The following is a 26,931-nucleotide window of genomic DNA, read 5'->3' on the forward strand; positions in this document are numbered from 1 at the left end:
TACCTCAGTGCTCTCTAACAAATTAAGCACCTTTTGACAAGTAGGAGTACCTTTTATTGTAAACCGTTGGATCCCTGCCAATGAAGGGCCCTCGTAACTTGCAACATTGTAAAACATCTCTTGAATTATTAGCACCTAACAGAGTCGAGCAGCTCGAGCAGATCAGCGAGAGGTCTGATCATTGCATCTCGATGCATGCAGGCTCTCGGGACCTGCACTCTATTTTTTGTTTTCTGAAGTAACTGACTGGGAATCGCACTTGCCATGTGAGGAAAACACTCCATGACCTTGGAAAACCGCACCGTTCGAGTTTAACCACTCTCATCTACGCCATTTTTTAAGCATGTGAGGTCGGCAAACAGTGCATCGATCGGAGTCTCCGGCTCCCGGCAGACAAGGTTCGCATGATACAGCCTAGCCCATATGCAACTACGCAGATACAACAATTTATAAATACACAATCTTGTCTCATACTCCATTCGATCATAAATACAGTATATATCAGTTACAAGATCGATCAAATTTTTAAAATTTTAATTAATAATAGTTTTCAAAATATTTAGTTTGAAAATTGTAAAGTCAAATGGGTAGATATATCTTAAAACATTTTAATAATATCATAAATTTAATAATATATTATAATAAAAGTGATTAAATTATACATTAGAGACCGTATATGATCCAAAATAACATGTATTTATGACCGAGGAGTACATAGTTTCGGAAAAAAACCTTGTCTGGTAGGATTCAATCAGCCACCGTCTATAAAGTTTCAGGCATACGCTGCCAAAACGAAGGCCAGTGGGGTTGACGAGGGACCAACATGCTGATGGCGCGGAACCGAGGGATAATGTATTCATTCGCTGTCTGATCTGAGACGAGGAGAGAGAAACACAACCAGGCAGACACATGCATGGTAGGCATGGCGGTGTGAGGTGTGAACCTGGAAGAGAATTGGCATCGAATCCATCGAGAGGGAATATGGGCGCACACGCCTCGTGTGATCGGGATGATTTTTTTTCTCGTCTTGACGCCGCGCTCGTTCTTGTCGCGTGTTTTCGATCGTCTCGTTGGCAGTTTTTTGGTCGAGCAGGATGGTCAAGCGTATGGCGCGAGCAGGTGCAGCCGTGCAGGATTGTGTGCCATGGATGCACTAGCAGCTAGCGTGTGGTGTTAGTTTGGCCAGGACTTGTGGCTCACAGCACAGAGGGTGGCTGCCGACAAAACGTCGTGTGCTGGAGGGGTTCATGGCTACGAGTTTCGCGAGCATGCCATGTGTGCTGGGCAACGTTTTGGTATGGACATTATCATGCGTACGACAGGGTTCGAGAAAGTGTTTCTTGAAAGTTATCCAAACCATGGCTGGGCGGGCTGGTTTTGCGGTCTAATCCCGGTCAAATCTCATTGTTCTCAAACTTCAACAGCTTTTTTTTTTAAATGTAACTAGCATGAGAACTGTCGATATATATTAAAAAGAATAAAGCTCGACGGGTTCACGTACATAAGCAAGAAGCAACCAGGAGGGAGCCACCGCAAAAACGGCATCCCCAAACCCGGAAAAACACGAAAGAAAAAGCCGAGCAAACTAGGGACTATTCTCACGAAATGAAGTATCCTACCTTAAGTGGCGCGACCCAGCAAAAACTTCAACAACTTTTGACTTCTAAGTTCTGATCGACATGATCCAACTGCAAGTAAAATGCATAGAAAAAAAATTCAAAAAGAACACAAAAATAACAGGTATTCCGTACATAGTAGGAGTTCCGGTACCTAGAAGTAAGTAGCTAATTACCATTGGGATTTGAAACCCTGAAACTGACGCCAGGAAACCAAATTTACCGTCGTAAAAGGTGAAGCAAGAATGGTTTGTTACAGTTTTTTGCTCCTTGAGTAACTGTTCATTGATACGGTAAAAGTTTTACAACACTAAGAAAGCTAGAAGAGCAAAGTCACTGTTGCAGAAGATTTGTTTTGATCAGTTTGTTGGCTGGTGATAGGACAGGTTGAAAAGAATGAACAAATAGCGGCTGCAAATTGCTCAGTAGGCGACAAAAGTGTACCAGCAGGTATCCTGAATTACTGACCCATCATCATCTGCTTAGACAGACAAATACAGTATAGGTGAAGTCACTGACAGGATAACTATTGCTAGAAAAGTACATGCATTCGGATGCAGTTCAAATCAAGCAGATTATTCATCAATCAACAGACACATGAAATTTCCCTTCTCATTTCTTCCTGAGCTTTATCTTCATCCTCTCAACTGCGGCTCTCAGTGTGTCTTCGTCCTTGCAGAAGGTGAACCTCACCAGGTTCTTTCCCTCCTCAGGGTTGAGGTAAAATACACTTGGTGGTATGGCGACAACGCCAACTTCGCGAATCAAATACTTGCAGAACTCTATATCATTGTCGAAACCAAACGGGGTGTGATCGACCATGATGAAGTATGTTCCACTTGAAGGGTAAACAATAAACCCGGCGTCCTTTAGTCCTTCCAACAGTATAGCTTTCTTGGCGCCATAATCCCTCTTCAGTTCCTCATAGTAGCTATCTGGTGCTCTCAGAGCTGCCGCTGCTGCTGACTGCATTGGTGTGCAGGTGGCAAATGTGAGGAATGAGTGTGCCTGCCTTAGGCCCCATGTCAGATGTGGAGGCGCTATTGCCCAACCGATCTTCCATCCTGTTAAGGAGAATGTCTTACCCAGAGAGTTCAGAGTCACAGTCCTCTCATACATGCCGGGAATAGAAGCCATTGATATGTGATCAGCCTCGAATGCCAACTTGTCATAGACCTCATCAGAAAACAGCAACACATCATTTTCCTTGCAGAGAGTGGCGATAAATTCAAGTTCGACCCTTGTAAACATTTTCCCAGTAGGATTGTGTGGTGTGTTTATCATTATTGCTCTGGTGTTCTTAGAGACTGCAGCCTTTAGCTCTTCAAGCGGGACTGCAAAATCCGGAGGATGGAGAGTAATGGCTTTTACATTGGCATCGGCCATCGACAGCGTAGCCTCATATGAATCGTAGAATGGAGCGAACAGTATCACCTCATCGCCAGGGTTGATCAGACCCAATATTGTTGCAGCTATTGCTTCTGTGCACCCAGATGTCACAGTAACTTCTTTCTCAGGATCAACATGCAATCCACTATCCTTTAGGAACCTTTCAGCAACAGCCGAGTTCAGTTCAGGCACACCATATCCCCTTGCATATTGATTCTTCCCAGCGTTGATAGCTTGAATAGCAGCCTCTTTCACAAAGTCCGGGCCATCAAAATTCGGAAAGCCCTGGCCAAGGTTTATTGCTCCATGCTTGATGGCAAGCATGCTCATCTGTGTGAAAATTGTCGTTTTAAACTTTTCCAACCGCTTTGCCACCTGCAATGGATAAACCGAAAAAGGATCAAATTGCAAGCTCAATGTTGTCTGTACTCTGACTAAAAGCAAACTTCCACTGATATAACTTATAAGGACACATAAAATAAAATTATGTGTAGCGAGAGAAGTTTCGTTTGACAATATAATGACTAAATTTCCAAAGAACATTTAGTTCCTGTCAGCTGGATTTTGATGTATTGGATTACAGACATGGAAATGACATATCATGTTGCATACTCATAACAGATTTGTAAATTTGGTCTGTATTAGAGCTCCAAGTGTTGGCTCGGTATTATCATCTGAACAAAACCGTTCTACTAGATACCTCACATGCACAAGAAAAGGAGTCAGTTACAGACTATATGAAATCTCATGTTGGTGAGTCATTATACTCATTAGTTATGAAAACATTGTGAATACAAACAGCAGGTTGTTGGAATTGACCTCGGACTCCCTCTCTCCCTAACGTGTCCCAACTGACGATTGAGAGATGAAGGGGAGCCCGTTTTCACAAACGCTGATCGGGGGTGCAACCGACTCCTTGGTTGCGGTCCCGTTCCACACAGCACCACAATATAAAGGGGAACGCCGAGGCTCGTGGGTGGTCTATCTCACGCAGCTAACGCACACCCGACATACCTAAACCCTACGACCAATCATGTCTGGGCGCTAGAGTGGAGCGAAGACCGCTGCCCCTGCAGCACCTACGGCGACCACGTCGACAGACCACTTTCTCACGTCGTCCACGCCTTCACCGAGCTACATCACCGTCAAGCCGGCTATCGTCTACATCACCGTGTACGCCTACACCGACATGACCACGTTCTTCAACCTCATCTGATGGCGTCACCGAACAACGGTATGTCATACGCTTCCGCAATTAGGTGTGTCTGAAGTTAGGGCTAATGATCATGTGAGTTGAGACCCGTATTAGCACTAACAATGGTACCAGAGCCTTATTAGCCCCAACTCAGACCTAATTAGGTTTAATTATGTTCGGATGACGCCAATTAACGATCAATTAGTTTCGGTTTAATCAAGTTCATGTTCATGTTCATGTGTTCATACCGATTTGGACTCGGTTTTGAGGGTTTTAAGTCGGATATGTGTATGTTCATGCCGGTTTTGGCTCGGTTTTAGGGTCGATGTATGGGGCAAATCGACATGTTTAGTGCCGAATTTAGCCTCAGGTAGCACTTAGAAGGAGGGGATTTTGGAGAATCTGAAAGAATCCGAATGAAAAACCCTAAGAAAATTCCCCAAATCCCCAATCCGAGACATTTTTCCCCCAAATTGAGAACCCTAACCCGCATATCCAACCAAATTGAGATGTGGCTTGATATTTATGTACCTTGATTACGCTCACATGGTAGCCGTGGAGTTCGCTGGAGTCCTCTTACCCTTCTTCTCCAGTGAGTTTTCTTGCTCCTCGGCATCTCAGACGCGCGCGCGGATCTCCTCAATTGGGTGCCTCCGTCGCTGCTCGCGCGTAGATAGTCGCCGCTCCTTAGCTGCGGGCACATCTCCTCCTCGTGGGTGCCATCTCAAGTCGGCTCGATAGAGCCGCGTGCACACTCCCGCACGCGCGTGCGCCGACGAGCCAACCAAAGGCAGCGTCGTCAAAGTTTCTTATGGGCCGCCGCTCTCCCTCGGATCGTGTAGAGAAATGGAGAGGAAGGAGAGGAGTGGCTAGGGTTAGGGCAACCGGGAGCCAGCACGACAGTTTTGTTTGGGCGAAACACGCGAGCATTCGTCGGATGAAGCTGGACGGCTGAGATCGCTCACGCGCACGGAGCTCTAGGCCGAGCTAGGCCGAGCAGATCTACTGGGTCGTTTTCTTTAATTTTTGGGCTTTTACTTTTTCTAATATTTTATCCAGTGGATTTTAATGTTTAACTATTTATGCACTGCGGGCACATCTCCTCCTCGTGGGTGCCATCTCAAGTCTTACCACCCCATATTTTTCATGATCATGTTATCGCTATGGGATTACTGAAAAGCCTATGATTCTAGATAAGATAATCATAATGCAAACCAACTCCCATTAGGAATAAAGAATTTTCATTTCGAGATAGAGTGATACACTATGAGTATTTGGGTTTCAGTGGTATTTTATTAGCCGTTGTAACGTTTTGTCTTGGTATGCTATTTCATTGAGATTTAAGAGTGGGCTTATGATGTTAACCTTACGATCAAGGGGGATAATGTTGGAATTGTCTCGGACCCCCTCTCTCCCTAATGTGTCCCAACTGACGACCAAGAGATGAGGGGGAGCCCGTTCTCACGAACGCATCCTGATTGGGGGTGCAACCGACTCCTTCGTTGCGGTCTCGTTCCACACAGCACCACAATATAAAGGGGAACGCCAGGGCTCATGGGTGATCTATCTCACGCAGCTAACGCGCACCCAACATACCTAAACCCTATGACCGATCATGTCTGGGTGCTGGAGTGGAGCAAAGACCGCCGCTCCTGCAGCACCTACGACGACCACGTCGATTGGCTGCTTCCTCACGTCGTCCACGCCTTCACCGATCTACGTCACCGTCAAGTTGGCGACCTTCTACATCCCGTGTACGCTTACACCAACGTGATCACGTTCTTCAACCTCATCTAATGGCGTCACTGAACAACGATATATCCTCACGCTTCCGCAATTAGGTGTGTCTGATGTTAGGGCTAATGATCATGTGAGTTGAGACCCATATTAGCACTAACACAGGTAAGGGGTGAGATTGTACATTGATTATGCCATATCTATTGAACGAGTCATGGTCAACCACAATCTTGCACTAAAGCCAACTTATGAATCTTCTTACTAGAAATGCATCAAAATAGCACACTTTCATCTCTGAGTTAAAAAAATATATAATTTGTCAAAAGTTGGAGACAACAGCAAGCAATCTTAAGTAGAAGAACCATGATCTAAGGACAGTCAGACCATTTGATTTTATATCAAGAAATCTTACACCAATGAAGTACCTACTAACTATGAATATAGCAGTAGTGCATTTATCATTACTATAAGCTTTAGCTCAGAACCCTCTGCCAGAGGTTTGGAGGCAGAGGATTGTTTCCTGGTCAAAGTTGCTTTGCTTCAGCTGTGTCTTCCAAAAATCCAAACACAGATTGGCTGACAGCCTTGAGCTTTCTTATTTCACTGTCTTCCTTTGATGCAGTGGATTATTTCGAATTTCATGGACTTCAGGCATGTCAAGTGAGGAAAGGTTTTTCAAGCTGAGGTGTACTAAGACATGAACCATCGCGATACATGCTGTCAAAACTCTAAACAATGTACCAAAAAACTATAAAGTTGTATCGAGAAAATATAGCATGATCTTAGTCAAGGGCCTGAGGAAAAAATCAACCAGGTTTGAAGTCCGTATGTTTATGGCTTGCAGTATTCTGCCAGATTTACACCTTCATACAGGAATAAGCTTGTTTATGACCACGATGAAATAGGAAACTCACATTAATGACATTTCAACTCGTCATCATGCCTATATTCTCTTTTCCATTTCTGCACATACATCTCTGCATTATGCTACAGGGGCATTGGAGAAAAGTAATTCAATAGTAAAGGAAACATCCCTCAAAACTCCTACGAGGATTCTACCTCAAGAGAGGTGTACATAGCTACATATTGGATGGACATAACATTTCTTTTGGAACATCGTATTTTATTGCTTGCAATGCAGAATATGGCATGCACAGGGAGACCAACGATCTGATAGAGTTATAGATTCAGATGATCCACTGATATCAGCATTCAGAAGCCAGGTTTATTTTACTATACGAAGAATTAGTGGATTAGCAAGATATGGAGCCAGGCTCTGTCAGATGTGTAATAACTTCAGAAAGAAGTGCGAGACGGAAAAATAACAATACATGGCAAGACTGCAAGAGCAAGGTAGTAACAATGCTCTGTAATATGTGTGTGGCCAGACTCTTGCAGACGGCAATCTACCAATCTTCCTCTTGTATGACCATCAAGTATTCGAGACTTCCAGTTACGATCATCAGACAAAGTATACATGGGTATCAAGTGTTTGTCCTTATTCTTATGTTAAATCCTGGAAGAAAACGCTATCAGGTACCATCTTCACTAGCAACTAAGAATCTGTAAATGTGCTAGTTAGCTGCCTTTTCCCCTTGGCAATATTATGCAAATAATTGAAACATATAAACTAATTAGAATCACTTGACTTTGACAAACTGACTAACGTGCGGGAGAGCTGAATGACGACTCTCACAAACTGACTAACGTGGTATCAATTCATCAAGAAAAGGTTCTAACGGTTGCCTATCCTCCAGCACTTCCGTTAGCTGAGCTAGTCATGAACAAACTTCGAGGAATCATGGGTACGCTGCACTCAATTCACAAGCATAGCAGTAATCACTCAATCAAGTAAAAGGACAGCTCAAAAATAGAGCATCGCGATCTCAAGTTTTCGATAACTGCAATAATCTGATCAAAGATGCGCGGGGTGTGCAATACGCTTCGCTTAACCGCAGCTCCCTAGTCCCAGCCTCACAATACCCATCAGCTACTCGCCGCACGCTAGCCTCACAGCGCCGCCCGCGAGCCAAATATCAGACACACAACCGAATATGAAAAGATCGTGGGAGAGCGTGGAGCACCAACCTGTACGGGCTGCTGCTCCGCCGGCTTCGCCGAGCCGTTGTCGGCGGCGGCGACGGTGGAGGCGGGCGCGGCGGAGGCCATGGGGTAGATCCTCCGGAAGGACGCGGCTAGCGAGCGGCGGAGCAAGGGGGAGGAGAAAGCGGAGGAGGGACTTAATGGCATCTCATGGAGGGGGGCGGTCGCGGGGGTGGCTAGGGAGGGGGAGGCGGCCAGATTCATGAGGCAGGCCCTGTCAGCCGAGCCGAGTCGTGGGTGCACGCCGCGGCGCGCCGCGCCGCCCCGCCCTCCGGTCAGTGTGGGGGCTGCAGTATTGCAGTGGCGAGACACGCGGGACTGCGCGGGTGACGTGGGATGGATGAAGGTTTATGACTGGTGGGTCCAGAAAATGTACTGGTCCCACGTGTCATTGAGATGATTGGTTTTGGGGTGGGTGGAGTTAGGGACGGTTGGTGTGGGAATATATACCCGGTTGTCCGGTTGTTTAGGACTTGGGAGTGTGGGGTAGCGGACGGGAAAGCCAACTCCATCAGTTTCTAACCTCAAAAAAAAACTCATCAGTTTCTGCTTGGTTTTACTACTTGGAAGTAAAAAATTGAACAAAACAGTTTATTTTTTAAATGACTTATAAGACGTAAAAATGGTAAAAACTATTATTTTTATTAGAAGCTAGATGTTGATTTGGAGGATTTTTTTAGTTTCTAAGATGATGTTTTTGATAGATATTACATGTATTATATATTTCATTCGTATTAAAAACTAATTTAAAAATAACTTTTCAACAACAAACTTTGAAAAAGTCTCAATATAACCAAATATGCATCTTATATCTAATATATATCTATCCATTGATTCTTTTATATATTTTATAATTTTTTTTATCACTGTCTTCGGTGTGAATCTAACGCTAATGAAGGTCTTTCACAGCCAAACGTGGCTGGAGTCTCGTGTGTGAGTGTATGAGGGCTGTGGCCGAGTGACGAAAGGATTGGCGTTAGTTTGTTATGTTTCATTGAATCTGGACTGTTTTTTTTTCTGACCGGGGAAACTGACCAAGTTTCAGTTGAAAAGATTGCGAAAACAAAATGTATAGCTTGCGCGGCATGAATTCGATTGCCTCGTGACTCGCGAGTCATGCATGCTGCTACCGCCGCCGCCGCAGCCAGTGCATCGGTTCCATTCTTTATGATGCTTTTCTATCTTCATATGGTTCTTTTTAATCCAACGTTTCGGGATAGTCTCCTTAGCAGTACTCAACCTCTAGCTTTTTGTTTGAATTTATCCTGATTATTACTCTATTCATATCAAATAAGTGTTGTTTGAAACATCGATAAGACCTTTAAAATATAATTTTGACTACTATTTTTTGTTACAATGTATTGTAAAATATAATAAAAATGTATTATTATAAAAATATTTTTTTAGACAAATCTATTAATGTCATTTTTAAGTATTCAAACTTAATATATATAAAATAATTTGTATTTAAAATTTAAAATAGTTGTCTCCACACAACCACACTTATTTTAGACAGAAGAGAATAATAAATTAAAAATAAGTACTATATACATTGTTTTAATAGAAAATGGTCGCATACTGCATTGACGGATGCCTAAGTTACTAGGGTGCACCCTTTCACTTAGCGTCTAATTGACACCTAGACCACCTAGGCACTAGGCGTCAACGCTTTTTAAAGCAATTGATCATATATCATCTATTTTTTAGCAAGATAGTATCTCACATGCGGCGAACCATCTTATTAACATTCCGATTATTTTTAATAAAAAAGAACTTCAGAATAAAAAAAATAAGGGCTTCTGTTCATAAATTTGTACGATCTTCTGGTGGAATACAGATTAAAAGTGCTTAGTGGATCGATGAACTTAGTTGCTTTGGATTTAAAAAAGAAAAAATCTATTTAACCTATTGAAGTTTAATTTGCGGCCACAAAACACCACGAGCAAATAAAAGGGCTATTCAACCCCTCAACTTGCAAAACAAGGTCAATCAATCATATACAGTGATTTTAAAGGTGGTTTTGCCAACCTGTGGCGATGATTATGTACAAATATTTAAACAGTGGGAAGTATATTTCTTCATTACTTTTTCTTCTCCTTTCTATTTTCTCCATAGTCATTAACATAAAATAAATCCAACTATCTAAAATGGCAGCCATGTCATCGCCACATGACAACACATATTATAAAAAAGGGAGTGAAAAAATATAATAGAGAAGAAAATGATACATAAAAAACAAAAGAAGCTTACTACTATTTTTTTCATCACCATGTGCCAGCCACATCAACTGCCATGGTGCTAAACCACCTTCTAAACAACATAGGAATGTATTGACCCAGTTTTGTAACGTTGAGATGTTGGATAAACTTTTTTGCTTCCTAGATAGTTACGTCGCACCATCAAACCTTTTAGAGGTTAGATGGATTTTTTTCCTTAAAAAATCCTTTGTCAACAGTCCATTACATGTTGCACTTGCATCCAGAGTAGACCAACTGTATTCCCTACCTGACCAAAGGCCCAAAATCAGAAGCCCATTTTGGCACCCTCCTGGCCTCCTCCCAAATACTTCCCCACTCCAAAATCCGGGAGATATCCACTCAAAAAAAAAACCCGGAGATATTTATTTTTATTGGAGTTCAATTCTTTCCTTGCCACGGTTTCTGCGAAATGTTGGTTTTCACGCACTGTAGATAATATTGCCCCTTTCTTCTTCCGTCACTTCCCTGTCTTTTCCTCTCTCTCCTCTGTCTATATATGCCGCCGTTTCTCTCCATCTCGAGCTGTCGCACGGCGATCGGTCTTTGCCATGGACAAGATGTCCAACTTCAGTGTCTCCTGAAGCCTGTAGCCTTGCTCCTAGATCTCTCTCCGGATCAGCACAAGTTCGCATGGGATCTCCACGGGAGCTCATAGAATAGAAAACAACGAAGGAAATCAACCCGTGTCTCCGAGATGCTGTTGCTCTGTCATCTGGATCCGGCGAAGGAACATGATCGTCGATTTCCACAACGACCATCATGCGCACGCTAAGGCCTCCAACGTATGATTTATAATGTCTAAAAAAAGGGGGTCATACTGTTTAATACTATAGGCCATAACAGTTACGATAGACACTACTTTTCTCTCCAGTGCGGTTTCTTTGTAATATATATCGGTTGTATTTCATGCCCAGCTAGTGTCTCGAGGAAGACATCAACTCATCCTCTCTCTTCATTTAAATCATTGTCACTCAATTTTTATCCTGCATGAACGTGTAATTAATACCTAAGACATCAGCTAGCATGGAACGCTGAGAGTTGTCTAAATCTATCATGCCATCACTGTTGCTTTGTTCGGGGAGCTGATGACCCTACCCCAATGCGCGCCCTTGAGGGCGACCTAGCAACAACACTTCAAGACAAGGAAAAGCCGAGCTTGTTGATGACCACACCCAGTTTGTGGGTGGTAGCACTAGAGGCCAACCAGGAATGAGAGAGGAGGAAGAAGATCAGGAAGGGGTGAGGTTGAATAAAGGGGCATAATTGTCCATAGTGATATATGAAATAAAACAATTCGCACACCGGTGGAAAAAAAACTGCGCTCCAATTTGTAGCAACCTCAGCTTAGGCAGGAGGATTGAGTGGGGAAAAAAGAATTTTTCTAGTTAATTGTCAACATATTATGTAGAATTACTCACCTTACCATCGGCGACAAGATTCGTGCAAGTCACCTCTTCCTCTATCTCCGACGAACTCCGTGAATTCCAACGAGTTTTAGGGTTTGGGTTCAGAATTTTTAGGGGATTTAGTGGCATGTTGTTGTAGAGGAATGGACAGGGAGTTTGTCGAACAAGCGTAAGTGGGATGGCAAGGAGGCAGTGGACGGACGTTTGGACGAGGCTAGCAGGCGGGGGTATCGGGATTCGTAGTGGTTAGTGAGGATGCGGTTTGCAAGGGAGGCGGTCGGGAGGTCGAAGCGAGGGATCGCGGGATCTATCTCCGGCGAAGGGGGAACGGAGGGGGCAAAGGGGGGGGGAGGGCCAGCAGGGGGAGGTGGTCCCGGTGGGCCACGCTGAAGCCGAGGATGGTGACGACGTGACGATGGGAGGTGGTGCGCAGGTGGGGATTGGGACTGGGGGCTACGTCGGTGGGCTGAGGAAGACGACTCGGTCGACATCAATACATATAATCGGGAGTTTAATCTAAGCCATCAGTTCTCCATCTAGCGGCTAGGAATTCGATAAATTTGAGGGCACGATATTTGTCACACGGACAACTAGCCTATCAAAAAAAAACCAAAATCCAGTGAGACAAAACCCCACCTAAAACCTCTCTATTGGCGTCCGGTCTCCACTACCACCCCTAACCACCGGCGGCTTTGGCCACATTGACCATGAGCAGCTATCTCAACCTCCTCCTATGCCCCCTCCTCTTCCACCACATCCACCGCCGCTCCAAACCCTCATCCCCACTGTGCCCCCAAACCCCCCCCCCCCAACCCGACTCGCCCATCGCAAAAGCCCGAGCCTATCTCCAACTCTCAATCCATGAGGAGACGTGGCATGACAGCTACACCTAGATGGGCATGCTCTTCGACGCCACCACCATGCACCACATGGTTGTCCATATGAAGACTGAGAAGAAGTATGATGAGGCATGCCTCGTCGCCTGCGGTGGCAATCGCCACACCCAGAAGCTCCAGCACGAGATGGCCTCCTGCCTTGCCTCGGAAGCCTGCACCCTGCTCGTTCTTTAGGGCCCTTGGCTGTACTACCGCCACGCGAATGAGGGCAAGCAATATCACGTGCTCTATCGCAGCTCTACCGTGCTCCACAGCGAGTTTGTCTCATACAGTGGCCCCTCCATAGGGTTCGACTTCACGACTGGGAAGCGCATCGAGCAGAAATTGGTGGATTACAATAAGGAGGTCGAGCGGTTCGAAGGTAACTACCGAAACAAAGTTTGCATTGCTACAATTCCATTTCATTTCGAGGACTTGCCCTTTATGTAATCTGTTATACTTATATGCGCTTGTGTTGCTTGCCCTTGCATCGCTCTCCTCAGGCCGACTTGAGGGCGACTCGGCCTTGCCGCCCCCTGGTTTTGTCATCACGCTCGGTGCGGTGGCTGCCGCCACTGCCGTCTGGTGGGGGGAGGGGGGCAAGTGGCCCCCGTCGCACCCTTTCTCCCTCTCCTCTCCTCTCCCTTTCTTCTCTTTTTCCTCTTCATGTTTCCAGACCTGTCGGTCTCGTAGTGCGTGTCCTCCTCCTTATTGCCGGTGGGCCAGATCCGTGAACCATCGGTCGGATCCGTGTGCCAGGATTCGTGCGGGTGCAGACGGATCGATGCCGCACGGTGCTGGCGTCGGCGGCCTCCACCCGGGAGTGGGTCGGTGCAGCGCAGAACACTAGCCCCCGTGCTGCTCTCCTCTGGTGGCTGCTCGCCTCCCTCCCTCATCCCCACCCGCCACCGTCTCCCCCTCTCTACCTTGCTCTCTATCAGAAGGTGAGTAGGGCGAGGGGAAGGCTCGAATGGTCGCTCTTGAAGCTCGTTGCTGCCTCCCATTGGGAGTTCGCACCATGGCTGTCATTGCGTCATCTCCGCCTTCGGCCTTCGCGCCTGCCTTGCCGGTGTTGGATGCTGTTGCTGCTTCGAAAGGGTACTGCAGCCAACCAACTGTTGTGTGTGTCAATCCCAAGTGGTCCATCACGCCGGTGTTTCAATGGATCCCAACATCTTCACTAACGCCCGGTCTCCACCGACATCCCAAAGTCCCAAAATCCGTCAGCGTTCGATCTCCACCACCACCCCTCACCACTGGTGGCTCCAGCCACATCGACCATGAGCGGTTGTCTCGACCTCCTCCCGCGCCTCCTCCTCTGTCGCTCCATCCCTCATCCCTACCGCCCCTAACCTGCCTCGCCCGCTGCAGAAGCCTGAGCCGTCTCCAATTCTCCATCCATGGGGAAACGTGGAACGACAGCTACACCTGGATGAGCGTGCTCTCCGATGCCACCACCATGCACCACATGGACGTCAATACGAAGGCTGAGGAGAAGTACGTTGAGGCCTGCGTCATTTCCTGCGGTGTCGACTGCCACGCCCAAAAGCTCTAGCTCGAGATGGCCTCCCACCTTTCCTCAGACGCCTGCACCCCGTTTGTTCTTTGGGGCCACTAGCTATACTACTGCTGCACGTCTGTCACAGCTCTGCCGTGCTCCACAACGAGTTTGTCTCGTACAGTGACCCCTCCAGTTCGGCTCCACCCTGGAGCATTGCCACTGAGCTCCATGCTCATCCGTATCATATTCACATGCTTATATGGAAGTTCTTGAGTTCTAAACCTGGGGGGTATGGTTGGGTGTAAGAATTTTGCCTATTATTTTCATCTTGTTTACTGATGCAGTCTTCACTCTTTAGGGAGCATATTACTTGAGTGGCCTCCAGGATCGAGTTTTGCTCTGGGCTATATGTTGTTAGCATATGTTGTCATTCTTTAGCCACCCTCCAAAGGTTTGCCGTCAATTTATCGCAAGGCTTTTAAGGTTGTGTTTCCTTATCTCCTCTTCAAGTGACTGAGATCTTGCCGTAAAAACTAATGCCTACAAATATAAAATCATGTTGCTTTATATGGTCATGAACCTTCTCATGACTCATGATCATGATTGTGGGGTGAGTTCTACGATCACAAGATTCGTGACTAAAAATAATAGGGTTTTACAGTTGTCAGGCTTTGTTTTTACTATCAAAATATAACTGCGACATAAGCAAAATCTCAGATGACTGAGATAGCAATTCTCATGGAGTGAACAAAATTTAAATCTTATTTGATAGAGTTTAACTCTGATACCAATATAATATTTGAAGTTTGTAAGATAAAATAAAATAATTTTAATATTTATTTTTAGTTTAAAATTATAACAAAATGTCTCAACTATTGGCCATCATACTGTTCATAGCTCTAGCTCTAAAAATTTTAAAACTAAAAATAATCAACTCTAATAATTATTAAAATTAGTGCTTTACTAATCAGACTTTAATAGATTGAAAGTGGTGGCCTGGCGGGAACTCGAGTCCGACACTGGTGGCGCTGATGGTCCTACCCAACCCCCACATATGCCTCTCCGTCTCCGAATGCCGGACAGCTCACTCCGTTTCAAAAGCTTGGTTCCGACTTTCGTGACTCCACCACCACCAGTGGCAAAAGCGTCAGTTTTTCGCTCGACTCCTTTCGATTTTTTAGGGCTTAGCTCGCCGAGCCCGCCGTTCGCCCGGCCCACCCCAGGCCCACGAACACCCTCGCGCTCCCGTCCCGTCCCCGGACCTCAGCGCCGCCGTCGCCGGAGCCGGCCTCTCTGTTGCGCGCGGCAATGGCGTTCTCCTTCGCCTCGCCGCCGGCGTCGAATCCGTTCCAGACGCCGGCCCCGGCGGCGCCGAATCCGTTCCAGACTCCCGCTCCGGCGCAGGCGCCGTCCTTGTCGCCCTCACCGTTCCAGTTCAACTTACAGCAGCAGCAGCCGCCACAGCAGCAGGTGGCGCCGGCGGCACAACCGCAACCCCAGCAGCAGAAGCAGCAGCTGATGTTGTACACGATGGAGGGGAAGCCCGCGGGGTACAACACCAAGTGGGAGGAGCTGCACGCCGAGTCACAGAAGGCGCTGCTCCAGATCGAGTATTGTTTTCCTTCTGAGTCTTTCTCCCCCTCCCTTGTACCATTGTTTAGACGGGGACGTTCATTGTCGATTTGCGCCCACAAGTAGGTCTGCCCCCATCTGATTAGAAAAATAAGCCCTCCTTTTTCGTATTTTTTCTTGTGAAATGTTCATTTAGCCTCTCGTGGTCTTTGCGAGTGAAAGGAGTGCTTTTTTTGGACTTGTGATTTGAATTAAAAGTTTTGGGGGATATCATAGCAAAAATTGTTCTTTTACTAGTATTGAGGGACCGAGGGTGTCTATCTCTGTCTGTTTTTAGCGTCCACTGTTGTGAACTTTTGGTTTTGGGCGGAAGGATATATCTTTTGGTCTGATTTGCCATTTGGGGTGGGCTTCTGTCTCATTTGATCCTAGGGTTCTTAGCCTTATATGGATGAAGCCTTAAAAGAGTGCACTTTCTGTGTTTTCCAATTTTCGTAGCCTATTAGGGCGCCCATGGGGTTTGTTGGAGCAGTTGATGTTTGAATTATTTTCTATATAAGGTTTGCTAAAGAATGTGGTTTTGCAGGGACAAGATACGGGAGTATAGAGATGAGAGTGAGAGGTTGGATCAATGCAGTCGCCTTTATGACTCCTCGATCTCAAATATCAATTTTGAGCTTGATGCGAGTCGCATTGCTCAGGTTTGGATATTTTATCACAATCTCTCCAGATTTTTCTTAGTATGTAGTGCCTGATTGATTGTTTTGTCATGCTCCACAAACAAAGCATTATTGTAGTATTAGCTGATAACCTGATACTTGATGTTGCCAGTACACAGTCTGAAAGACCAGAAAATGTTCAGAAGCTGTCATATGGATTGCAAAGAGCTGAGAGTCACTTGTAGATGCTGTCATATGCATTGCAAACAGCTGAGAGTCACTTGTATATCTTTTAAGTATTTGATATGTTAGGCCATAAGTACTGTGCCTGCTCACCTTGAACAATTGCAGAATTCTATCTCTGTCATCCCCATTTTTTTCTTGATTAGGCTAACCTTTTCTAGTTTCAACTACTATTTGATATATTATATGAATATATTAGATATAACCTTGGTCCTACTAAGAAGTAGTCTAGATGCTGTCATGTGTCATGGTTTAGTGATGTCCTGAATGAGAACAGATTAACACAATATGTTGCAACTGAACTCCCGCTTGTAACAAGAGACGCTTCATCATTTGGCAAGGACAGTTTTTGTCCATATGGTGTAGTAATAAATCTAATCAGATTAGTGAAAACTTTGAATTTTGTACCAACTTGAATGTTGACATGCTAATTTAATGGAAAATGACAGTATGTTTTGCACTTTTGCTATATGGAAAATGGCAGTATGCTTTGCTATATGGAAAATAATGTTTCACGGAAAATGGCAGTATGCTTTTCTACATGGAAAATAATGTTTGTTGGATAGCCAGAAATTGATATATCAATGCTGAATATCTTTCTTTTGTATTTTGTTGTAGTGTCGTAGTGGTAGCCTGGTAGGTGTTCGCTCTAGCAGGAGCTTGGATTCATGAGTAAATATTTATGTATGCTCTAGCAGGAGCTTGGAGGCACCACCACTGTGATGGAGAGGGAGAAGGTTTCCATTCAAGAGTTAATGACTGTTGTCAATGAAATGATGTGGAACACTGAATTTGCTATTCGGTCATATATGATGTTGAGGCCAAGATTCAGCCGTCCAGGTGCTGGAGCTGCAAATGGTGGTTCTTCGAACCCTGCTGGAAATCCATCCAATCAGCCAGTGTCAGTGGCACCGACCATTGATTTCTACAGTGGGGTCCCAAAGCGCCCTTCCCTATTTATGCAGCAAACTGTCACTAGGTTTGAGTGTTATCTTGCGGAGTGCTGCAAGTGGATCGGTGAGCTAGAGCAGCTGTTTCAAATGGAGAATAATAAAAGATCGTCAGATTCTTTGGAATCTCTTCCAAAAGTTATGTCAAATGTGCATGACTACTTCATCTATGTTGCTTCTAAGGTAATAGCTTACTCAAATAAAGGTTCACAAAAAATATTCAGGTTTACTTATTTTGAAAGTTACTTTTATGTTGTGCCAGTATCAAACAATTGTTGTCTACTTTCAATGAGTCAAATGTAAAGCTCTAAACTGATCGAACATTTAAGCAACAGCAATATGCTGTGTAGTGTGGACAAAATGAGAGGCCATTTATTTAGTTATCATTTACTAGGTTTAGTATTGCCTTGATACTAATGGGTTTTCTTGTATTCCTATTTTTTTTTCAGGTGGAAAATCTTCATCAATATGTTGGGTCAATGAAAACTGAATATCTCAATGAACAACGTCGTATGGGTATTGGGAATGATCCATTTCTAGAGGCAAACAGAAGAGAAGCAGCTAAACAAGAAGCGGCTGCCAGAAGGGTCCATCCAACTTTGCATTTGCCTGCTCCTGCACAGCCTACAACACAAATTGCTGCACCAGCAACAAGCCAACCGCAGCAATCTTTCCCTTCTGGCACGGCTTCGTCAAGTGCTTTTTCAGCTTTTGGCACTCCAGCTTCCGCTCCATCGTCTTCTAGCCTCTTTTCAACTCCAACTACTCCAGCTCCATCAGGCAACCTTTTTGGTACAGCTGGATCGGCTCAGTTGACCACACCATTTGGGACAGCTTCCACTCCAACACTTGGATCAACACCAGCTCCATCTGGATTTGGGACCAGCAATATATCTTTTGCTTCACCGTCTACATTGGGTGGAACACCACTATTTTCTACACCATTTGGAGGTACACTTACTTTCTCGCTATACGTGCTGTCAGCTATATGTTAGAAAATTACATACTATTTTAGTATTTTACCTGAAGCACTTTGGAGGTTCACATACTTCCTCGGTGCTATAGCTCAACCATATGTCCGTATTAGCATTGATGCGCTGTCATGTACGTTGCTCATTGCTCTTTCCTCCCTGAGAATTAGCTCAATGTTCCCTATAAATGACTAAACATGAGGGTAAAATGCACATCTTCACACATTTGTGTACTTTCAGGTGGAGCTACAGCTTCGGGTTCCAGCTTCGGAGGTGCATCGGTGAGTAAAGTTCCATCAGTTTATGTATTATTTTTTCAGTTAGTTGTGCTTAGCAGAAATACAACTTTGTGAAGCTTCCCTTTTCACCTTACACTGTTTTACCCATTTTCATGGTGCAGAAGGGGAGGTCCAAGCCACGGGGACGACGCTAGATATAACCAAATCAGTGTGACATGCGGGTGCTCTTCTTTCTCCTTTTGACCCAGTTCCCTCTTCCTCTGTGTTATGCAAAACTTGTAATTAATTTCCCAACAATTCTAGTGGAGTTTTGAGTAATTATCTTGTCGCTTGCTTGCTATCGGATTGATTTTATCGGATACTACTACTTGTTAATTGTTATAATTCTTAGTGCCTGTGGCCCTTCGCAGTCTTGTCAGAATACTGAGGTAACTTCAAAATTCCTATATATAGAGGAAAAGGCTGAAACCTACAACTAGTTAGTTTTGCAGTGATTTCTAGTAATTTGATGTTCTTATGCTCATGCCTTGATTTTTAAGCACACCTTAATTTTATGGTAACCTAGGAAGTAAATACTTTTGGATTCTTCATTTATTGAACTGTTGAGTGATGAAAAATATACGTGATTCTTATTCACCTTAGAGTAGACTGGTCTGAATTTGAAAAACTTGGACACTAAAAATCTAAGATCAACTATAGTTATAGCAAAACATCATGCAATAACTATCAAGTTCTGATGGAATCTTTCATGTGATTGTACAAAAAGTATGTGCCAGAGTCTGTAGATGTCATGCTATGCATTGCAGCAGCTTTGAATTTCATCGTTCTGGTCCAAGAAATGGTGCGACTTTTTGTTGTTTAGACTGTGACATGGTTTTGAAGTTTGCAATAGTGGGGAACCTTGCACGATACTAAACTAGTTTCAACATCATCCATAGATGCATCTAACGTTTTAGACTTTGTTGCTTTCAGCTATTGTCTGCATCACCAGCCAAATGCGTATTGCACCTTGATGCTGTCAGATAGTGTTGAACAAATTTAGATTTGAACCTGCCATGTGGAAGGTCAGTTCCTCCATGTAAGTTCTGGGCAATTTCATCCCAGGAACATTCTTACTGCATCAAATATGATATCCACCTGTACCAGGTTCTCACAATTCTTTTATTTAGATTGCCTCATACTGTCACACATAACTTAGACAGTAGTTCATCTGTTAGAGCACGTTTCTGTTCGTCATCAGATAGTGATGGTTCCTGGTTCCTTCCTAGTTTTTGTCCTTCAACAAGAGGGCCACAATGTTACCCTTTTCCCTGCCTCTGCATATGATTAGTATCCTTTGCCTCTGAAACGTAAGTGCTTACGACAGCCCAGACATCATTTCCCAAAAAATAATCAATCTTTTGTTTTCATATGGAGCCAATTACTTAGCGGTTGACATTTTGCTGATGTCATTGTTGCCTGGTGCTGGTGGTGGTTAGGGGTCGGGGAGTCCAGTCCAGTGTAGACGTCAATGGACCCACTTGTCTGCGTGCAAAAATTTTAGAGGCTCAGCGCAGTTCGTTGAGTTTTCTAGCACTGACGTGTATTTGACCAGCTTTATTTTACTACACAGAATGTTTCTGCCTGTCAATTTTTCTGCTATTCTACTGAATATGACTATTTTTACTGTCTCAATTTCCGAGACATTACTTGTTTAAGTGAGTTCCTTGTGTTCCTGATAAGAATCTTTGAAGCAAGTTGTTTATCTTTAAAATGTATTGACTTGGTTACCAGTAGACAATAGCCCCATGATGATTCTGGACATGTGTGAATGAAATGCTCTCCGTTTCCTGATCCGGATCTTTAACTTGGTTTTTTTATCTTCAAATCACTTGCTGAGCCACTGTTCCATCTGAAATTCTCACTCGAGGATCTGATCACTGGTGTGATTTCGTTAGTGAGTTTTGACGTGTCTGACACAGCTGGAACAATGGAAGCTGCAACGAAGCAACTCAGTAGCGTTCAGACTACTGTTGTCGGCGTCCCCAGAGCTGATGATGAACCGAGTCGTTTTCATGGCTTGGTGCTGGACACTCTGGAGGACGTCTATTTCGTCTCGTTGCGTTTGAGTTCGGAGGGTTGAGGATTGGTGTTGTTTCTCTCTCACACTTTTCCAGGGCAGCGGCGGTGCTGTTTACAACGACCAGCAGCTGCGAATGTTCTGTGACCGTTCGCCAGTCACTTTTGGTGGATAAATTGTGATGGAATATATATTTGTTTTTTCCGTTTTGCATTTTTCAAGGTATTTCTTAGGTCAACTCCAATAGAAATAGTATATGTATTTTTTCTTCTTGTTACAGTAAAATACCTCTCTATCCACACCGTATCCCTCTTCAATAGAATCTCTAAATGTACTTTTTCGTAGCTACAGTAATGCGGTCGGGATGGAGGAGCCGGCAAATTTGCTATCTACTGTAGCATGTCTCATCACTGTGCATTAAGTATGCACGTGGGTTTGGGGGGCAGTAGAGTAATGAAAGGTAGGAAATATGATGTCTGTTGGAGATTAAAAAAATAAAAGATGCTGCAAAAGTGTTAGAGAATACTATAATAATATTATAGGATGTGGATTTTTAGAATTTCTGTTGAAGATGACCTTACACATTCTTCTTGATCATTTCTTTTTTTTTTAAGAATGCACACGTGTGAAGTATAAACACATCCATCATAGCCTTTTAGGAGGGGTGAAGCTAACATTCTAAAACACTGAACGTTGATGCACTACCATTTAAATTTGCAATGCTACTTTTTACGAACATGTGATTTGAAATGGGAATGATCAGAGGCGTGCATCTGAAACCAAAAGAGCAAGGATAGTAATTTGTAGTGAAAATGGCGACGTGAAGCAATAGATTCTTCAAAAAGATCGTACTGGTAGAAATTGCAAATTGGGTACATTTCACAGAATCAATCCGAATGGGTGTATTTTCCGCTCCAAAATGCCCAACCAATTAATAAAGTATCCCAATTTTAAAGGGAAAAGAAACATAAAAAATCTCCAAAATTCAGGGGGCCTCCAACCCTCCACGGGTCCACGCGCCTATAAAGCGCACCTCTCTCGTCGCCCTCCCACTTTGTCTCCCAAATTCGCCCTCACCTCGCCGCCTCCTCCCTTGACTGCCAACGTTGACCTCGACTCCGGCGAGGTCTACTCGCCGGAGACCCCACCTCGACCTCCCCCACGCAAGCTCCCACCCTACTACACCCCCGAGCTCGCGTCTTAGCCAGCACGCCGCCCCCGCACCTCCCGCCCCGCTCGAGCCTCGGCCGACTGGCCTGCTGCTTCTAACTCGCCCGTGCCCCGCTCTCCGCTTTCTTCCCCGACAACCCAATCCACCTCCTCTCGGCATTCCTACGGCTCCTCTACCTGCTCACCATGGCGATCCGCATCACGGTGTCCTACTCCGGCTACGTGGCGCAGAACCTCGCCGCGTCGTTCGGCCTCCGCAGCTCCTCCGCCTCGGCCAGCGGCTACCGCCTCCTCCACGACGGCGCCTGGCGTCCCTTCTGCATCTTCACCTCTACCCGCCAGCCCGAGCTGCACCGTAGCGGCAACGGCAACGACCGCCATAACGGCGGCGACCACAACCGCCCGAGCCCCCAGGGCCTCGCCGCCACAGGCCACTCGCTGCTGCTCACGCGGGCGTGCTTGTTGTCCAAGTCGCCGCCGCCGTCTCTCGCCGTGGGTTTGCTTTCGCTGCTCGTTCAGGGGGCGGGGCCCAAGGCTGGGATCACCGGGGCGGCGTCGACTCTGGCAGGCTCGTCGTCGATTTCCCTCGGGTTCAACTCCACGTCCTTCCTCCCGTTCCTGCAGTCCGCGAAGTGGCTCCCCTGTAGCGACCTTGCCACCTCGTCGTCTTCGGCGCCCTCTTCCCCTCCCCGCGCGCCGGTGCCTTCAGCTCCTTCCAAGAAGGCGTTGATAGGTTCTGCGGGAATCGTGAGGAACAGCGGTGCTAGTGCAGCGATGAGCAGGAGCAACTGGTTGTCGAGGTGGGTGAACTCCTGCTCCGATGACGCCAAGACGGTGTTTGCGGCTGTGACCGTGCCACTCCTCTACGGCTCGTCCCTGGCCGAGCCGAAGTCCATCCCGTCCAAGTCCATGTACCCGACCTTCGATGTTGGTGATCGAATTCTCGCCGAGAAGGTATAGCTTTGTCTGATGAATAGCTTGGTATCTTAGTGATGTGCCGTCTCATTTATGTGTTTGCTGATGTCGTTGTGATCTGCAGGTCTCGTACATATTCCGGGAACCGGAAATCTTGGACATTGTGATCTTCCATGCGCCCCCAGCTCTTCAGGTGCGATTTCTGGCCTCTCTAGTTTGTGTGTTTCATACTTAATACAGGTGAATGTGATGTCTGAGTTGCACTATTTTCATGCAGGCTTACGGCTACAGCTCGGGTGATGTGTTCATCAAGAGAGTTGTGGCCAAAGGTGGAGACTATGTCGAAGTAAGCTTTTATCCCAATGGTAGTGCCTTCTGTTTATTTCTTGGTGTTATTATCCTGCAAAGGTTTGATTTTTTTGCTTGAGTTAACCATTGATACTCTTGGTTATTTGATAGGTGTGTGATGGAAATCTATTGATAAATGGAGTAGTACAGGATGAGGATTTTGTGTTGGAGCCTCACAACTACGAGTTGGGACCGGTGGTATGTCCTATGCTCTACCTTCCGCTAGGAACTGTGTCTGTTGTGATTCTGCTTTCATATGTTGTTTAATTGTTTTGGTGCCTAGATTAGGCATATTGTGATCGAAATACTTGGTTTGGCTAACCTAAGTGATCGAAATGCAAAATTCGAAAGTATAGATTGCGCATGGTACAGAGGTATCAATCGGCTGCATTTTCAGTGTCCCACTGATCATTAGTTGAATTGTCCAATACTCTACTCGTAGCATAGTTTTATGGAGTATTGTGTTACCTTAGGCATACTGATTAGCATTTCATTAAGCATCATGAATTCATGGTTCATCATGTGGTGTCAGAGTCCTAACCCTTCCGATTTCTGTTGATTATTGCTGCAGCTTGTACCGGAAGGTCATGTGTTTGTGCTGGGAGACAACCGTAACAACAGTTTTGATTCCCATAACTGGTATGTTGCAACCAAACATGATCTGTTACTCTAGCTTTCACTTGATAGAACATAGGCCTGATTTGTTCGAACGTCTCGCCATTGCAGGGGGCCACTTCCAGTAAGGAACATTGTTGGGAGATCTGTTCTCCGGTATTGGCCACCATCGAAGATAACCGATACAATATACGAGCCTGATGCAGCGCGCTACGCTGTGCCATCCTGATACGTAGTTGCTCCAGCAATGCTGGATTGCCAATGTGTAGTACTGTAATGCCCTTTCGTGGAGCTCCATGGATGAGCTGAGCTCCAGTTCCCTTTTTTTTTGACATACTGTTGTTTCCGTAAGTGTTGCCTGTAAATTCACTTTGACTGACGATTTGTTTTCCCTTGTTTAAAGCACGAAAAGTGTAGTGCCTTGCAACTTGCAAGCCAAAACGATCACTCGTATATGTAGGCTGTACAGAGCAACTGCTGAAGGAGCATCCGGGTTCTGCAATTTTGCTCTGCGGAGTTGGAAATTTTGTTGAGCTTCCGTCTCGATGTTATGTTGTAAATAAATAAAACAATTAAAAAGAATCTACGGTTCTTATGGTCAGCTTTGTGGCTTGCTGGGACGATTGCAAGTTCAGATCCAACGTTGTGGAGCTCCAATTTCATGTGAAACGTGATCTGTTTGTATCCCGTGATTTTCGCATCTGTACAATCAGCATGCTTGCTTTTTTTTTTTTTGAAAGAGAGTGCAGTATGCTTGTTAACCGGCAGCGTTGTGCGAGTTGCGGCTTATTATGATATTGCCTTGTTGGGCCGGAGCTCTAAAAACCGTGAGAGCCTGAGGATCAATTCTAGGGAGCTTTTTATATTTTTATATTTTGATATTATTTTTTGTAAAACTAAACGTCCGTTTGAATAAATTGTAAAAAATAGGTTATTGTCGTCCATTAGAAAAGCCAACGAGAAAATACTGTGTTCCATTGCTCTCAAGATTCAAAACAATATAAAAATGATTATGAAAAATTCTGATTAAAATTGGTGGTCTATATGATACTATGTATCTGTCAAATAAATTTCAGACTATGTACAATAAAATTTATTTTTTTCTCATAAATTTCAAAAAAATTCAGACTGTACAATAAAATTTATCTTTTTAGTTTTTAACTGTATAGATCATAATTTCGGCTAATTTGTTTTAGAACTAGATTATAGTATCCTCTACGACATATTTTTTTATCAAAAATTCCACCACCATTTTGATATTGTTTTGACAATTCCAGGCCTCGGGACCTTGGCATTGCCGTAGATTTGCTGAAGCGCACGAAGAAATTGGTGATTTTTTAAAGTACTATTATTTTATTGAAAAAATACAAAAATCAAAACAGGAAATTTACAAAAATAGGTGCTACTTTGCAACCAATTGCTGAGTAGTCACTTATTAGCAATCGGAGTGCTTGCATCTCATTTGACACACGTGGAGGTATGTCGGCACTCCAATAGCCGACAAGTTTTGTGCCCACAACCGATATTTAAAGAAAAAATCATAACTTTTTCATATTATCTCGAATGGAGATGATCTTTACATGAAAGTTATACCCATCAACGATATATATAATTTTACAGTTGAACACTTTTCCATTTGAAACTGTTTAGATACCCCAAAAGTGGCTAGAAATTCTAGATCGCTATGTAGGAGTCAGTTGGTCAGGTATTGCTCGGCTAGCCTAAGACTACACATGGCTTAGTCTATGACAAGACTGGCGCACCTTGAAGATCGCTCTGTAAGTTCTCTTGCTCGATCGTAAGCCCGAGTTCACACTCGGCCACCGCTTCCTACCTGCGCTAGTCATTGGTGTCCTCGATGGTCGTGGTCACGGGCTCAGAGCAAGTTGGAGGTTCGGTCAATTTAGTGACTCTACAACCACAACAACGACACAAGTCCATCAAGGAAATGAAACAACTTCATTCAAAGTATGGTACAAGCCTAAAATAATATGATAATTACTCTTTGATGGTCTCAACCCGGAAGAGAGACCCTACATACTCCACCTCCCCCTAACACTCCGCCTGTAGCTTCGCCTCGGCTTCGGGACCGACGATCACGACCCCTTCCCAGATGTCCTAGAGGTTGAAGTTGGGGTCACGACTATGGTAGCATTTGAGCATGTATACGTCATGTATTTTGCCGCCTTTGCCACGTCCTCCGCTGCCCACGTCGCCAGGATGCCCGTGAGCTTGGTGAACTTCTCCGCCAAGACATGGATGGCGCAGGCCCAACCCGACTCTCCTCAGAGGCCCCCGCATCGCCATGAAGGAATTTCGTAGAAAGTCGTGTGTTGTCCGCTCATCCTCTGTTAGCTTAGAATGTCGAACGATGAGCGTGGCCTTCTCCCGTTGAAACGTGGCATTCTCTCGCTGAAGCGAGTGTCTCATCTCCTTTTTCTTCAGCCACCAGCATCTCTAGATCGGCGCATCTGTTGTCTATCGCCTCTTTCTTAGTGATCAGCTTGCTGATAGAAGCGGGGAGGTTGGTGACCAAGGAAAGTAGGTTGGAGGTAGGAGCAGGACCTACAATAGGCTTTGCATACACGGGGGTCATGACCAGTACTTTTGGCGTTGGGGCCACTGCGGGCTCAAGGGCTAGAATATCCAACCGAGGCGCCAGGGGAGGGGTCACGACCATGGTAGAAGACCTGTAGTGACAACAAATTGTGGAGTCAAGAAATGACTCGAAGTACCTACGTCTAGCAGGAAGGCTTATCGCGTGGTTGGGGGGGGGGGGTGAGCACAACTCTCGATCTCGCTAAGACATTGAGTTGACTATGCGAGGAGGATGTCATGTCTACCATCGAGCCGAGAGCGGTCGGTGTCCCAAGGGCGCGCTTGGGTGCCTTTGCAGAAGCTGAATCCTCTGCTAAAATCTTCTCCGCTTGCTTGGAGGCTTGGTGTGCAGTTTGGTCACCCCCAACTAGCTTAGGGTGAGACTAGTCGCTCACCTGCAGGCTGGCGCCACTTTCAAGACCTCTGTCCGAGGTCGATGATGGACTGCAAGCAGTCTGGTTGCTCTTGTCTAACTCAGGGTGAGACTGATCGTTTCTCTGCTGACCATCACT

At 45.1% G+C, this 26,931-nt stretch overlaps 3 protein-coding genes across 5 annotated transcripts; 2 read left to right on the top strand and 1 right to left on the bottom strand.

The window, feature by feature from the left end:
* Nucleotides 1-2,042: 2,042 nt before the first annotated feature.
* LOC133901713 (uncharacterized) lies at nucleotides 2,043-8,376 on the bottom strand. The gene is made up of 2 exons (XM_062343167.1): nucleotides 8,026-8,376; nucleotides 2,043-3,380 (listed from the first exon to the last, which is right to left on the bottom strand). The coding sequence occupies exons 1-2, from the start codon at nucleotides 8,242-8,244 to the stop codon at nucleotides 2,229-2,231; spliced, it is 1,371 nt and encodes a 456-aa protein (XP_062199151.1). The 5' UTR covers nucleotides 8,245-8,376; the 3' UTR covers nucleotides 2,043-2,228.
* Nucleotides 8,377-15,168: 6,792 nt separating this feature from the next.
* On the top strand, nucleotides 15,169-20,982 carry LOC133902500 (nuclear pore complex protein NUP58-like). Of its 3 annotated transcripts, none has more exons than XM_062344112.1 (7): nucleotides 15,169-15,690; nucleotides 16,239-16,353; nucleotides 17,253-17,687; nucleotides 17,954-18,455; nucleotides 18,716-18,756; nucleotides 18,876-18,935; nucleotides 20,676-20,982. In XM_062344112.1, exons 1-6 carry the CDS (start codon nucleotides 15,389-15,391, stop codon nucleotides 18,906-18,908), a joined length of 1,428 nt encoding a protein of 475 aa, XP_062200096.1. In that variant the 5' UTR covers nucleotides 15,169-15,388; the 3' UTR covers nucleotides 18,909-18,935; nucleotides 20,676-20,982. The 3 variants fall into 3 exon arrangements, with proteins under 3 accessions (XP_062200096.1, XP_062200095.1, XP_062200094.1); XM_062344111.1 differs by lacking the exon at nucleotides 20,676-20,982 and adding an exon at nucleotides 19,687-19,833; XM_062344110.1 differs by lacking the exon at nucleotides 20,676-20,982 and having other exon boundaries at nucleotides 18,876-19,120.
* Nucleotides 20,983-21,813: 831 nt separating this feature from the next.
* LOC133902198 (probable thylakoidal processing peptidase 2, chloroplastic) lies at nucleotides 21,814-24,422 on the top strand. The gene is made up of 6 exons (XM_062343795.1): nucleotides 21,814-22,897; nucleotides 22,983-23,051; nucleotides 23,136-23,204; nucleotides 23,318-23,404; nucleotides 23,778-23,845; nucleotides 23,933-24,422. Exons 1-6 carry the CDS (start codon nucleotides 22,130-22,132, stop codon nucleotides 24,048-24,050), a joined length of 1,179 nt encoding a protein of 392 aa, XP_062199779.1. The 5' UTR covers nucleotides 21,814-22,129; the 3' UTR covers nucleotides 24,051-24,422.
* Nucleotides 24,423-26,931: the final 2,509 nt, after the last annotated feature.

Source organism: Phragmites australis, chromosome 20, assembly GCF_958298935.1.
Source record: "Phragmites australis chromosome 20, lpPhrAust1.1, whole genome shotgun sequence".
NCBI lineage: Eukaryota > Viridiplantae > Streptophyta > Magnoliopsida > Poales > Poaceae > Phragmites > Phragmites australis.